Source organism: Cervus canadensis, chromosome 22 (assembly GCF_019320065.1).
Source record: "Cervus canadensis isolate Bull #8, Minnesota chromosome 22, ASM1932006v1, whole genome shotgun sequence".
NCBI classification, from domain to species: domain Eukaryota; kingdom Metazoa; phylum Chordata; class Mammalia; order Artiodactyla; family Cervidae; genus Cervus; species Cervus canadensis.
This window is the reverse complement of record NC_057407.1, coordinates 51,885,514-51,899,691: the sequence shown is the minus strand read 5'-3', so window position 1 is coordinate 51,899,691 and position 14,178 is coordinate 51,885,514. Positions and strand designations below refer to the sequence as shown.

At 47.7% G+C, this 14,178-nt stretch overlaps 1 protein-coding gene across 2 annotated transcripts in view; it reads left to right on the top strand.

Annotated features, from left to right (window-relative positions):
* The window catches only part of CNOT10 (CCR4-NOT transcription complex subunit 10), a 59,712-nt gene extending 53,404 nt beyond the window's left edge, over window positions 1–6,308 (top strand). For both annotated transcript variants that reach the window (XM_043442689.1, XM_043442688.1), the window contains exons 15-19: window positions 1,945–2,075; window positions 2,995–3,030; window positions 3,227–3,354; window positions 4,816–4,891; window positions 5,846–6,308. In XM_043442689.1, the coding sequence (XP_043298624.1) occupies window positions 1,945–2,075; window positions 2,995–3,030; window positions 3,227–3,354; window positions 4,816–4,891; window positions 5,846–5,997 (523 nt within the window). In that variant the 3' untranslated portion in view covers window positions 5,998–6,308. The remainder of the gene's footprint in view (window positions 1–1,944; window positions 2,076–2,994; window positions 3,031–3,226; window positions 3,355–4,815; window positions 4,892–5,845) is intronic.
* Window positions 6,309–14,178: the final 7,870 nt, after the last annotated feature.

The window sequence follows — 14,178 nt, the reverse complement described above, 5'->3', positions numbered from 1 at the left end:
GGGTTTCTGGTGGGGAAGCAAAATAGAAGAGCATTACATATAAAATAGATTAGTAAGAACCTAATTTGTAGCACAAGGAACTCCATGCTCCATGCTGACCTACAGAGAATAGAGTCTAACGAACAGTGGATATATGTAAATGTATAACTGACGTACTTTGCTGTAAGCAGGAACTAACACAACGTTGGAAATCAACTCTACTCCACTAAAAATTAAAGAAGCGGGGGCATTACAGCTCCTGCTAGTTAGAAGAAAGAAATTGCTTAATAAAGAGATAGCTCTTAAGAAAAAAAGGGAGAGAGATGAGATGGCTCTTGGGAATTCCCTGATGGCCCAGTGGTTAGGACTCGGCGCTTTCACTGCTGAGGGCTGGATGTGATCCCTGGTCAGGGGATGGAATTCCACAGGCCGTGCAGCAGAGCCAAAGAAGAAAAGAAAGAGAAATGCTCTTGAGTGTGCATAAATCCCAGAAACTGGTCAAATTGGGAAGAGTCTAAGGTTTGAGGACTCAAGGTCCATGTGGACAGACTCAGTTGGGACAGGCTGGCTAAAGGAGTTGGGAACTGAACTGGCCTTTCAGAGGAGTTAGGGTTCAGCCCGGCTTTGCAGCCCAGGAGGCAAGGCTGCAGGCAGCGCAGTGGGGTGTCCGCCCAGGTCAGTGACGGGAACAGAGGAACCTTTGGGGGAGTGAGATGTTGGCTGAATACAGGAAAGCAGGAAAGCAGAACCCAGCTGTGGAGAGCTTTTAAATCTACAAAAGTTTAGTTTAGTTTTGTTCTCAAGTAGAAAGAGTCATTAGGATTTTGAGCAAAGGTGTATTGTGTCTAAGGCTGTTTTAATTTTGAAAAATCAATCAGATGATCTTGGGGAAAATGGCTCAAAGCAAGACACTGGAAGAACCAGGTCCAGCTGACAGCAGCTGGACCCAGAAGAGAGGATGTGAAGGGGAGGAAGAAGTGAAGCTGATCCAGGGACTTCCCTCATGGTCCGGTGGTTAGGAATCTGCCTGCCAGTGCGGGGGACACAGGTTCTATCCCTGGTTGGCAAAGATCCCACATGCCGCGGGGCAGCTGAGCCTGAAGCCCATGTCCTACAACCAGTGAAGGCTGTGTGCACCTGGAGCCTGTGCTCTGCAACAAGAAAGGCCATGAGTGAGACGCTCATGCCCCGCAGCTAGAGTAGCCCCGCTCGCCTCAACCAGAGAGAGCCCGCTTGCGGCAACGAAGACAGACCCAGTGCAGCCAAAGTTATACATAAATTTAAAGGGAAAAAAAAGACAGACCCAGTGCAGCCAAAGTTATAAATAAATTTAAAGGGAAAAAAAAAGACCCAGTGCAACCAAAGTTATAAATAAATTTAAAGGGAAAAAAAAACAAATTTGGGTTGATCCAACCCAAATCTAGTCTGGTGCCCTAGTGCCTTCTGATTGACCTGGCAGCACAGGCTGGAGAACCCTAACTCTGATCCTCCACTCCCAGGGCACATATCTTAGGATCTGCCACTTCCTTCAGAACTTCATCACTCCCTTATGGTATTTTCTGTATAAACAGAAGAGCATACATTTGTCAACGATATTTTAAATTTTTATTGAAATACAGTTGATTTACTGCCCACTTTATTTTTTTTCCAATTATTTTTATTAGTTGGAGGCTAATTACTTTACAATATTGTAGTGGTTTTTGCCATACTGCCCACTTTAAACTGCTGTCTTTTTTGTTTGTTTGTTTGTTTGTTTGTTTTTTTTAAACTGCTGTCTTGATATGTCATTTATTCCTTCTTAGCGAACATAAAAATTATTGTGTATTTTAAGATATTTTTAAAGAGAAAAATTTAAGTGATTCTTAACATATTTGAAATTTTTACATATACTCCAGATTATTTTATACATTGGGTATTTTTGTGATGACCTACATTTCAATTTGGAACCCGTTTTTTTCATTTCAGGTTCCTGGGTCATTTATATGCTGCAGAAGCCCTCATCTCTCTGGACAGAATCTCTGATGCTATTACTCACTTGAACCCGGAGAATGTCACTGATGTCTCCTTAGGGATCTCTTCAAACGAGCAGGACCAAGGTTAAGGAAGACATGTTTGATCAGAACTCTTCACCATTTCCACTGCCTTTCCATTGTAACTCAGGATGTATAGAAATTTAAGGGCACGGTTGTGAAGGGAAGGGAGTTTTAGGTCGGCAGTCTGTAGTTTAGGCTGTACTTACTATGTACTAATTGCTAAATTCTAACTTTTGAAACGCTGATGGTGTTAGAGCGATTCGTTTGTTTGTTTTTTAATATTTATTTATTTGGTTGTTTGGAGCCTTAGTTGCAGCATACAAACTCAGTTGCAGCATGTAGGATCTAGTTCTCTGGGGATTGAACCTGAGCCCCCTCCTTTGGGAGCGTGGACTCTTAACCACTGGACCACTGAGGAAGTCTAGAACAATTTGTTTTGATTCTTATACTGTGTTTTTCTCTGTGGGGGGATTCCACAATCGCGGGGAGAGTAAAAACACATTCAAAAGTCAGTTTTAAATCATGGCTAAATTTTTGAGGGAGCAAGACTAGAATTTCCTTTATTCGAGGTTATTTCTCAAACTTGTGGTGGTGGTGGGTGGGAGGTGGCATTCTCGTGTCTTTTATTAGAACCTGTGTGCTTAGTCGCTCAGTCATGTCTGACTCTTTGCGACCCCATGGACTGTAGCCCGCCAGGCACCTCTGACCATGGTTTCTCCAGGGAAGAATATTGGAGTGGGTTGCCATGCCCTCCTCCAGGTCATCTTCCCAACCGAGGGATCAAACCCAAGTCTCCCACATTGCAGGCATATTCTTTACCATCTGAGCCACCAGTGTTATTAGAACCTCCACTACATAAAAAAGGAAATACTGTGACAGATTGCCTTAATATTAGATTTCCATTTCATAAAGAAAATGCAAGTTTTTGGAAAATACACTCTTTTTGTCTGGCCCCTTCAGATTTATCTTCGTGTCTTTGTAGGATCAGACAGAGGTGAAAATGAAGCGATGGAATCCTGTAAGTAAGACATTTTGTAAAGACTTCAGTAGCCCAGACTGCTTCCCAGAGACTCGCCCTCGAGCCTCCGTGGCCTTCCTCTGTCCGCCCGAGGAGGATAGCCGGGTGTAAATCCTGGGCAGCTTCGCGGGCGGTGGAGGGGTCGCCTCCGTGCCCCCGGCCCGGCCTCTTCACGCGGGTCTGCTCTTCTCCCCAGCTGGGAAACGGGCCCCTCAGTGCTACCCCAGTTCCGTCAACTCAGCCCGGACGGTGATGCTGTTCAACCTGGGCAGCGCCTACTGCCTGAGAAGCGAGTATGACAAAGCCCGGAAGTGTCTCCACCAGGTGAGGCTGGGCCGGGGCCGGGCGTCCTGTGGAGCAGCCGCAGGGGCTTGGGGTCGCTGGGCTCTGTCGTCCTGTTTGCGTCCTGACGTCTGGTCGGTTTGTTAAACGTGGGAACAGGACTCCTCCAGACATACTCTCTTTAAAAATGATTTACTTGGCTGTGCCGGGTCTTAGTTGCGGATGCCGGATCTTTAGTTACAGCATGTAGGTTCTAGTTCCCTGAGCAGGGATCGAACTCAGGCCCCCTGCACCGGGAGCACAGAGTCTTAGCCACTGGACCACCAAGGAAGGCCCCAGACATATTCTTGCAAGGTACACAACGGACTCTTGTGGCAAGTGAACCTAGGCACCTAATGGAGAGTTTTCCTGAAGATTTTAATCATCAATATTTCCAAAGATAGTTATCCATATCTATATCAGTGCTCAGTCAAATCAGTAATGGTATTCCATATAGTTGAACCCAAGGCAGCTGTAAACTTTGCATACTAAAACAATAACATATCTGAGACATATTTTAAGTGAAAAGAACAAATAAATGCACAAATAAAAGTTTTTATGTAATCCTGTGTATGCATAAAGGATCTCTGGATGAATACGCCAGAAACTGCTAACATTGGCTCCAGGAGAGGTGCTGTGTAGCTGGAGCACTGAGATGGGAGACTGTTCCCCGGACACCTGTTTGCTTTGTAGTTTTGAATTGCGTGAATCTCTGTCCACTCAAAAAGTTAAATTACAGGTACACCTTTTTAGGAAGAAGGGTTCACAAAGTCAGTACCAAGAAATTCTGCACACAATAAAAGTTCCTGGCGCCGTGTAACTGAACTAGACCTCTGACTTCTCCCACCCAGAGGGGCCGCATCAGCAGGTCTCGGGGGAACTTTTGATCAGGGCTCTTGAGGTCCCCTGCCCGTCCTTGGACCAGTCACAGGCAGGGACCCAACCTGTAGTAGGGGAATAGGTACTGCCATCGGCAGCCGCAGAGGGGTTCCACAGAACTGTAAAGGGCTCATCCTCAGATGCATTTTTCTTGGCAGTCCAGTGGTTAGGTCCACGCTTCCACAGTAGGGGGCATGAGTTCAATCCCTGGTTGGGGAGCTAAGATCCTACAAGGCGCAAGGGATGGCCAAAACAAAACAAAAAACAAGCATGGGCAAGAGCTGGAAGAATCCCAAGCAGGAGAAGACCAAGAGGGAAGCAGCTCTTTCTCCTGTTAAGAACTCATTATGGATTAGGCAAGGGAAGATAAATATGTACTAAAAATTACATGTCTAGTTTAATCGGGAGGGATGAAGACAAAGAACTAGGGCCGTCCGAGCAGAACTGTAGTGTCCCAGTGAGCTCGAGTAGGTTTGCTGACTCGACATTGGTAGGTTGACATTCTTTTTCTTTTTTTGGCATTACTCAGAGTTTGTATCTTAAGCTACCGGTTTCTCATGGGTCTCTCTTTTGTTTTGAGTGAAGGCGGCCTCAATGATCCATCCCAAAGAGGTGCCCCCTGAAGCCATCCTGTTGGCTGTCTACCTTGAGCTACAGAATGGTGAGTGGTTCTTCTCTTGACTGTAGCCCTGCAGAGAGCCAGAGATTTTTGGTGTCTGCTCTTTCTCTTAGAAACGGAAAAGATGTTACCCATCACATTCTTCTAAACAAGGGAGTTTTTGATATCTTGCAAATTCCTACTTCTTGCAGGTTAAGTGTATATCCTTTTGTCTGTGAAAATGAAGAGTAGCATAACTTCTGACAATTATAATTAATCTCTACTAATTAACCTTTCTCTCAGGCATCCAAATAACTCTTAATTGAGAACCTGAGACAGAATGCAGTGGCTTTGGCCTGTACACCTTAGTGTTTAAAACACAGATGTCATTAATAAGCTTTGCCGTAAGCCAGTTCCTGCTGAGGACTTCTTATTCAAGCCTAAATCCAGGTCATGCCTCTGGGGGCATATATGACCTAGAAGAAAGGCTGTGGGCCCTACATGCGAGATGATGTGACGTAGAAGAGGAGAGCTGAATGGGAGAGATGAGGGGGGACAGAAGCATGAAGGGGTGTTCGTCATACCCCCTTGCTGATCATGGAAATCCTTACAGGCCTTCCCTCTTTTTTTTTTTTTTTTTTCTGTTTTGCCTCTTTTTATTGCTGAAGAAGGTGCATTTTTACTGCTTAAGACGGCACCCAGCAGGCCTCGTCCTCCTGAAAGGTGTGGCAGGGTTAGTGCACAGTCTAGAGCCCTTTTAAGTTCTCAAACTGGGCTCTACCTTAACATAGAGGCAGAGTGTTTAACAATTCTGTCCCCCCGCTCACACACTAAATTTCTTAAATCAGAATTTCCCAGGATGGTGCAGGGGGCATTGCGTGATTCTAGCATTTAGCAGCGGTTGCAGACCGCTGCTCTTCTCCATCATCTTTTCCTCTCTTTTGAGACTTGATGGGCTTGCTTTGTTAGGTGGTGCTATTGTTACATGCTTTTTTGTAATGGGAAATGTTTTTATAGGTAATACCCAGCTGGCCTTACAGATCATCAAAAGGAATCAGCTGCTCCCTGCAGTGAAAACACTCTCTGAAATGAGAAAGAAGCCAGTGTTCCAGCCCGTCCACCCGATCCAGCCCATCCAAATGCCAGCGTTCACTGTGCAGAGAAAATGATGGTTTGCTCATGGAAAACTGTTTACCTGAGACCCAGGGGAATATTTACAAGCCTTTTTAGTTGTATCACAGCAAAATGAATAAAAGACAGATGCTGAAGGGTGCTAGTTTTGAAGACACAATTTTGAAACAATTTTAACCCCTGATTTTTATTTTATTTTTTTTAATTTTTTTGGCTGGAAGCTTACATACAGTTAAGGATTCACAAACTCATTTTCATCTGTTTTCCATATAATCTTTGCTAGATTATTCATTTTACGCCATTATGTGATATATCTGTCAAAGGCAATTAAAACACAGTCTTATCAGAACAGTCTTGTTAAATACATTTTGTCTTTTTCACAGTGGTTACAGTATGTTGGCATTGGAGATTTCATGTTAAAGTTTTTTGTTTTTTTTTTATGTTAAAGTTTTAAAAATGGAGAGCACATCGTGAGCAGAGGAGTAGCCAGTCCAGAAGTTGCGCAGGGCAGAAGGCGGGGAAGGCTACCATGTCATAAGCCTAGTTGTGACTAAAGAGGCCAGAAAATGCATAGTAAGACCCATAAGCCTAGTCAGGTTGGGTTAAGAAGTGATGACTGATAGGAATTGATTATGGCTTAAAAACTACAGATGAAAAAAAAAAAAAAAAAAACTACAGATGAAGACAAACCACATTCAGGGCACTGGTCATGTTCATCCTCCTGTACCCTTAGGCAGAAGCACCAGTTAGGGAGTCTGTTAGCAGGGAGTTCAAGGCTCATCGCTAGTCTCTTTGCAGATGCAAAGGAGAACTTAAAAGCTTCTTTCTCATAAGAGACAGGTATGTGTTGCAGGATTGACCTGGCCAGAATTTGTCGATAGGGTCAATACATTAAACTTAAAAGCAGGAAAAACAGAACATGCTACAGACTGACTTTGGAGAACCCAGGTGACCGCCCCCCAGTCAGTATCAGGCTGGGTGGATTCAGGAAAGCTGGCCGTTCAGGATCCTCCCCGCTGCCAGCATCTCTCTAGTTCCCGACTCCGAAGACCAGGTTCACTAGCTGAATCTCCATGGTTCCTCCGTTTTCACAAATGGAGAGGGGAGCGTTTAGATGAGCATATGGTTTATCAGAAACTGCATCTGAATTATTCTGTTGCTGAAATCAAACATTTTAGTTAGGGATCTACACAAACTGAGTGTGATATGACCAGACATTACCCACAAGTGACTCAGAGGAGGGGGCGCGGTTTCTCTTCCATTTGAACGTGGGATGGGCGTGCACGGGGGCTCGCCTGCTCTGTTGCCATGTGGCAGTTATTTTCCCTGGCAGCTCCGCAGTAAAGAGTCCACCTGCCCGTGCAGGAGACGCAGGTTCGATCTCTGGCTCAGGAAGTTTCCCTGAAGAAGAAAATGGCAACCCACTCCAGTATTCTTGCCTGGAGAATCCCATGGACAGAGGAGCCTGGCGGGGCTACAGTCCATGGGGTCGCAAAAGAGTCGGACATGACTTAGCAATTAGGCAAGTAGTTTTATATACAGAGTAGATTCCTTCCTGGAGGATACAGAGAACAGGTGGCCGAGCTCCCTCGGGCCTTTTGAAACCTTTTCCAAATGAGATGGGAGTTGTAGGCTGCACTGGTGTTGGTCCAAGTCTGCGGGAGCTGCTTCCCCGAGTCCCAGATCTGCAGCAGTTCTGTGGGACCCACGTGCTGCAGATGGTAGCAGCTTTGCCTGTTGCTGCTGAGTCGCTCAGTCGTTTCCAACTCTTTGGGACCCCGTGGACTGCAGCACACCAGGCTTCCCTGTCCTTCACTGTCTCTCTAAGTTTGCTCAAACTCATGTCCATGGAGTCACTGATGCCATCCAACCATCTCATCCTCTGTCGCCCCCTTCTCCTCCTGCCCTCTATCTTTCCCAGCATCAGCGTCTTTTGCAATGAGTCAGCTTTTTGCATCAGGTGGCCAAAGGATTAGAGCCTAGCCAGGGCATTTTCCAGACAAAGCCCACACACTTCATAAATCGCCAGCCCACCAGGTCTTGGGTAGCATATGGGTGGTAGAAGGCCTGTAATTGAACTCGAAGGCAATACATCTTTGGAGACATCTCAAGAAATTGAAACTTTCCCTACTTGCTGATTAGTTAGAGGGAAAGCAGGAATAGCTGAGAGGCAATGAGGCCCCACGTGGCTGTTAAATAAGAATACCTTTGGCTGTGAGTAGCACAAAGTGGATCCATGACTTAAATGAAGATAGTTTCTATCCCACTGGAGAAGGGGATCCATAGGCAGCTGGTGACCTTGGCTTTAGTGCTCAGCGATGCTCTCAGGGACTCAGCTCTGTTTTCCCATACCATCCTCCTTTGCATCTGGACTTTTGTCCCCCCAGTCACAGGACGTTCCAGCATCATATCTACACTGAAGCAAGAAGATGAAGGCAAGACTTCCCTGGTGGTCCAGTGGTGAAGAATCCTCTTGCCAATGCCGGGAACACAGGTTGGATCCCTGGTCCAGGAAGATTGCATGTGCCGCGGGGCAACAAAGCCCATGCTCCACAGCAAGAGAAACCACCACGAGGAAAGCCCTGAGCTCCACAGCAAAGAGTAGCCCCCACTCACCGCCACTAGAGAGAGCCTACTCGAAGCAGCGAAGACCCAGCGCAGCCAAAAATAAAATTTGAAAAGACGAAGAGGGTAAAGGCAACCCTATCATGATGGGAAACCATTAGGAACAGTTTCCCCAGAAACCCTTAGCACACCTCAGCCTCCATCTCCTCTGTAGTTCAAATCATGTATCCATCCTTAGCTGCAGGCGCTGGTCCAACCCTGCACATCTTATGAGAAGGCTGGTGAAGGGTTTTCCCAGCTGGAGCACTCTAGATCTGATGCACTATTGTCAAATTCTGGCCCCCAGCAGTCCAGCTCTCCCCTCCACAGCCACCTTCAGCAGTTCTGGGTGCAGTAAAGGTAGGCTCTTCACCTCTGTGACTTGTCTTTCTGAGTCCATCAGCCAGGAAGGCTTCTCCCACTCCTTTTTTCCACCACAGTCTGTGAACCACCATCTCTGCTAACAGAGGGGCTTCCCTGGTAGCTCAGCTGGTAAAGAATCTGCCTGCAGAAAACAAAATTCTGTAAGGCAATTATACTTCAATGAAAAAAGAAAAGAATCCTCCCGCAATGCAGGAGACCCCAGTTCGATTCCTGGGTCAGGAAGATCCCCTGGAGAAGGGATAGGCTACCCGCTCCAGTATTCTTGGGCTTCCCTGGTGGCTCAGCTGGTAAAGAAGCTCCATATTCTGGCCAGGAGAATTCCATGTAGTCCATGGGGTCGCAAAGTGTCAGACACGACTGAGCAACTTTCACTTAATGCTAATGGAGGTGATCCTAACTGTGCTGAGAGGTTTTAGATGCCATGTCCTGGAAGTTTTCCCCTTTATGTCTTGATCATACCTTTCTACTATGGTATAGGATGTTCTGCAGTTTAACAGGTGTGGGGGCTCTTAAAGGGTGGTGTCAGAGCTGATGGGGTTGTAAATTCTGAGATAGGCCGCCTCAGCTTTTGTTCAAGCCCCTCCACCCATTCAGCAGCCCAGTGGGCCAGAATTCACGGCATGGGTCCCTTAGGCTGCGCAGGGCGGCCCCCAGCAGATCCAGTGCCTTCAAGGGTCTCTCCTGCCCCACTTGTACCCCTACCCCCTTCTCAGAACAGCAGTCGTGGTGTTCCCACCATGCAGAACCCCTTATGGGCCAGTCTGCTGGGAGCTCTGCCCCTTACTCAACCCAAGTGCCTTGATCTCTGTTGAGGTTTTTGACCCTCTGCACAATGAGGCTAACTTTCCTCAGGGCCTCCTGTGAAAATTAAAATGAGATGCCCGAATGCAAAGACGTTCACTACAGGTGAGTTCATTTACCTTCCTGTTGCCCAGAGGACCTGCTCAGCCCAGTCATCCTCGATGCTGTCTTCATCTCAGCCTCACCTCTCAGGTGCCCATCCAGCCCCACTCTTGGAAACCACGTGGAGAAAGGTGACCAGTGTCATTGTGAACCCTGGAGCCAGACTGCTGGCCTGGCTTCAAATCTCAGCTCTCTCACCGGGACAGACTTGATCTGCAACACAGTATTTTGCCTCTTTGGGCCTCAGTTGTTGTTTTTTTTCATCTGTGAAGTGAGGACAATAACAGTACCCCTCTCACAGTTTCGGAATGAGGTTTAAAGCCCTGGACATTGTTGTTGCTGGATATGAGCTCCAGATGTTCAAAAGGAAATTCTTCATTTTTTTTTTACTGTGTAAGATGAAGGATAATCATCTGGAACTGGGGAGCTGGGTGGTGGAGAGCAAGGGGACCCTTCCGGGTGAATGACCGCCTCCTGCGCTCCGGCTGTGTCGTGTCTGGGCCACGAGGGGTGTTCAGTACACACTGGCATCATCCTGTGTTACCCTGTTCTTCACCTGCCTCACCCAGGCCTCCTCCTTTGACAGGAGGTCCCTTCCCCACCCTTTCCTCCTCACCTCACCTGCAGCACAGCTCCGACTCCCCCCCAGAGAGGTCTCTGCACGCCAACCATCCCCTCCTCCCTACTGAACTTCTCTTGCAACCAGTGTGTTACATCCAGACTGGAATCTGCTGTCCCCCAGAGTGGTCACCATTTCCCATCCCTAGGACTTGGTTCTGACCCTTTCACATGGCCCCTTGGCCCCTAACTCTCAGGGAGATACCTGCTCTGTCCCAAGCCTTCATTCATTCCACACAGGCTGCCCAGAGGTACTTCTGGGATGGTAAGCTTTTCAGGGGAGCCCCATGGTAACCTGGCAGATTTTCAGTTCTTCATCATCTTTCCTTCCCCTTCCTGGATCCTGAATACTTTGAAAACAGGGCTGTGCCTTATACAGTGTGTGGACTGTTCTAGAGAATAACGTCTGCAGGACAGATTCCGGGTGCCTTCCATTCTAGGTCGGGCAGTGTCACAGGAACTGCTCTCAAGGTGGGGATGGCTTATTAACATAATCCCAGGGTTTGCGGGGGGCCTCAGCATCCTTGACCCGCTGAGCCTCATCAAGCCAGTTAAATAGTGACCCAGCATGGGTGGGTTACTGGTCAAACTCAGCCGGCCCAGCCTCAAGGAACCAAACCTATACCTTCACAGGGCAGTTTGCACACTAGGCTTGGCTTCCTCCCTGGGAAGAACCGGGCCGACGTGCCGGCTCCTGGGTGGGAGTGGGAGGGCCCCGGGAGGAGGCAGCGCAGTTCATTAGCCCCCTCATTTGGGGCAAAGGGGATCCGTGTGGTGACAAACAATTGTCCAGGAGGATTTAGGCGGATTTGGCCAAGTGTCCCTGTGGGCCCCAAGCCTCCTCCTAATCCAGTCCACATTTCTGGCTACTTAGGATCACATTAAATGTCAAAGCCGGCGTTTAGGGAAATATCTACATTTCGGATGCATCGCCCTAGTCAAAAGAAAAGCTGGAGCGAACCTTCGAGCATTTGGCGCGAGAGGCGCTCTGTGTGGTCCGGAGTGTGAATGGGGAGAGGGGGGCGGCGCCCTCGCGGCCTCCCCGCCCAGGAATGCGGGCTTTTCACATGTAGAAAATGCTAATGCTTTGTCCCTGCCTCGGCCTCCCGGAGGCGCGGAGGCGCCCGGCCGGATTGTCCCGGCTGCATTTGCATGTGAGCGGCCCCTGGCCCCCGCGTCCCCACCCCCAGCGCTCCCCTGCCTCCCCCTGCACGGCTTGTCTGGGGTTTGTGGGACCGCGCGCGGGCCGCCTGCAAGCGCCCTCTGCATCACTGAGTCCCTGCTAACGCCACAGGTAGCTAGCTACTCTGGACGAATAGCCTTTCCCCAGAGGCAGCAGGCAGGTGAATTTTTTTTTTTTTAACTCCAGTTTCAAAATTTTATTTCACACTTTCAGTTATTTTTTAATCTGCCACCGAGGCAGATCGAGAGTTTGCATGAAGCATCCTTCTGTCCAGTCTCCCACTGATGGTCTTATGGCAAGAACCCTGCGTTTGATGTGACATTCCCCCCGCCCCAGGGGCTCCAAAATCACCATTACGCACGCGGCTCATCCTCAGAAGGAGCAGCCGAGGTCCCGCAGGTGGCCGGGGCAGGGGAGACTCCAAAGGATTAAGCGGGGGCCGCGGCGAAGGCGCGCGCGGTCTGGGAGGAACCTGCTCGGCCAGCGCGGTGCGCGGGCCTCGGGGCTCAGAGCGCCCCCTGCCGGCGGCTGGGTAGACGCGGTGAACCGGCCCAGAGGAGCCGAGGGGTTGCCGAACCGGGGAGCCCCTCTTTCCCGGCCAAGCTCCACGTTTACCGGCTCGGAAAGCCATGCCGCCCGAGGGCGCCGCGCATTAGCGACCCAGCATTTCCCAGCGCCGAGCTTTCGTTCCGGCCGACACCCGGGGGCCCAAATGCAGGCGGAAAACATAAAAAGATCCTGCCCAACAAACTTAACTCCGTTCCCTCCAATCCTTACAGTGTTTCTTCGATTAATTACATTCCTTTTCATTTTACTAATTTTCTTATATTTATTGTGTTGGCTTTTAGTTGTTATAGTAATTTTCTTTTACTTCATTTTTGTTTCGTTATTCCACTTAATTATTTTTCTTGGCTTACTATTTCATTTTATATTCATTTTGTTTTTACTAACTTTATTTCATTACTTAATTTCATTTGTTCTGCTTTTATTTTTATTTTCTCTTTATTCTATTTTTTATTTTATTCATTTTATCTCATTAATTCATTTGTTTTTATTGTCTCTTATTTTACTTTATTTGTGGTTGAAGGGAAAAGATGGATATCTTTTTCATCCTATCCTGAGGTGTATGTATTTTCGTGCCTCTGAGTTTTAAGAAATAGTGAAAATGAATACTCTTCAGCTAATTACTTGCAGTGTTTGTCTCATCGCCACAACTAAATTGGAAGCACCTTGAAAGTTGAGAACAACGTTTGATGTCATCATTGGGCCAGGGACATGTGTTGACCAAAAGCCATTAATAAATATTTCTCCAGTTGACACAATGTGAAACCCACACGACATGTTTGATCAATCAGATATTTAAACTCCATCAAGGTACCTGCTCTGGGCACAGATTCTCAGCCTTTAAAGCTCCAAGCCCAAATTAAGATGGGAGACAAGGACCCCCAACCTTTGGAACACAGCATCATGGAGGAAGTTTCACTGCAGGTGGTCAGGTAGAGGGGGCAGGAGACGGCTGGAAGTGACTGGACCACAGGCGGTAAGTTCCAGATTAAACTAGGAAAGAAGTTCTGAGGTGTGTTTTGTTTTTTTTTTTCTTGTCACACCTCAGTGGGTCTTAGCTGCTGGAGAGAGAGTGGTCTGTAATTTGAGGTAGATAAGGGTTCATTTGTCAGAGAAGTCTTAGCTCTGAGACCCTATGGTTCTTTGAGTTCCATAGTGTTCCCCACTTCCCAGAAGACCTTGTGCAACATGGTTTATGTCTTTCGTTATTTGGGAGGAAGAGAAGAATGAGTCACTATTTGCTATCAGTTCTCTGGAAAGCACTGTGAATTGCACTTACGAATTTTCACCTTATCTTTCCTCAATTTATTATTCTGAAAAAGATTAAATTTATGGAAAAGATGAAAAAGAGGTTTAGTGAACAGGTTTATACCCTAGATAACACCAGTTAACACTTTGCTAATACTTGCTTTGGGCTTTCCAGGGGGCGCAGTGATGAAGAATTCCCCTGCGAATGCAGGAGACTTGGATTCAGGTTCGATCCCTGGGTAGGGAAGATCTCCTGGAGGAGGGGCATGGCAACCCACTCCAGTATTCTTGCCTGGAGAATCTCATGGACAAAGAAGCCTGGCGGGGTATAGTCCGTGGGGCCACAAACAGTCAGACACAACTTAGTGACTAAACAAAACTCACATAGGGTGTCTACCGCCTGGTGTGGGTTGGGAAGGGTAGAAAGAAAGAAGCTTCCCTCCAGTCCTGGACCCCGTGGGCCCCATAGCCACAGTAGGGCCAGGGGTCCTTCTTGAACACGATTTCTGCTGTTCCCACAGGAAAGGGCTCCATGGGAATGGCGGGGTTGACAAGAAGCCCGGTGAAGACACCACCCAGATATGACTTTCAGTGAGGCTCTTGTTACTCAAACTGGGCAAAAGATGGGTTTCTAATCCATGAATTTGGGGAGGTGTCCCATTCTGCTTTTTCATTTGTTGGTATAACATCTCTTTGCCCACCCTCTCCTCCTGGA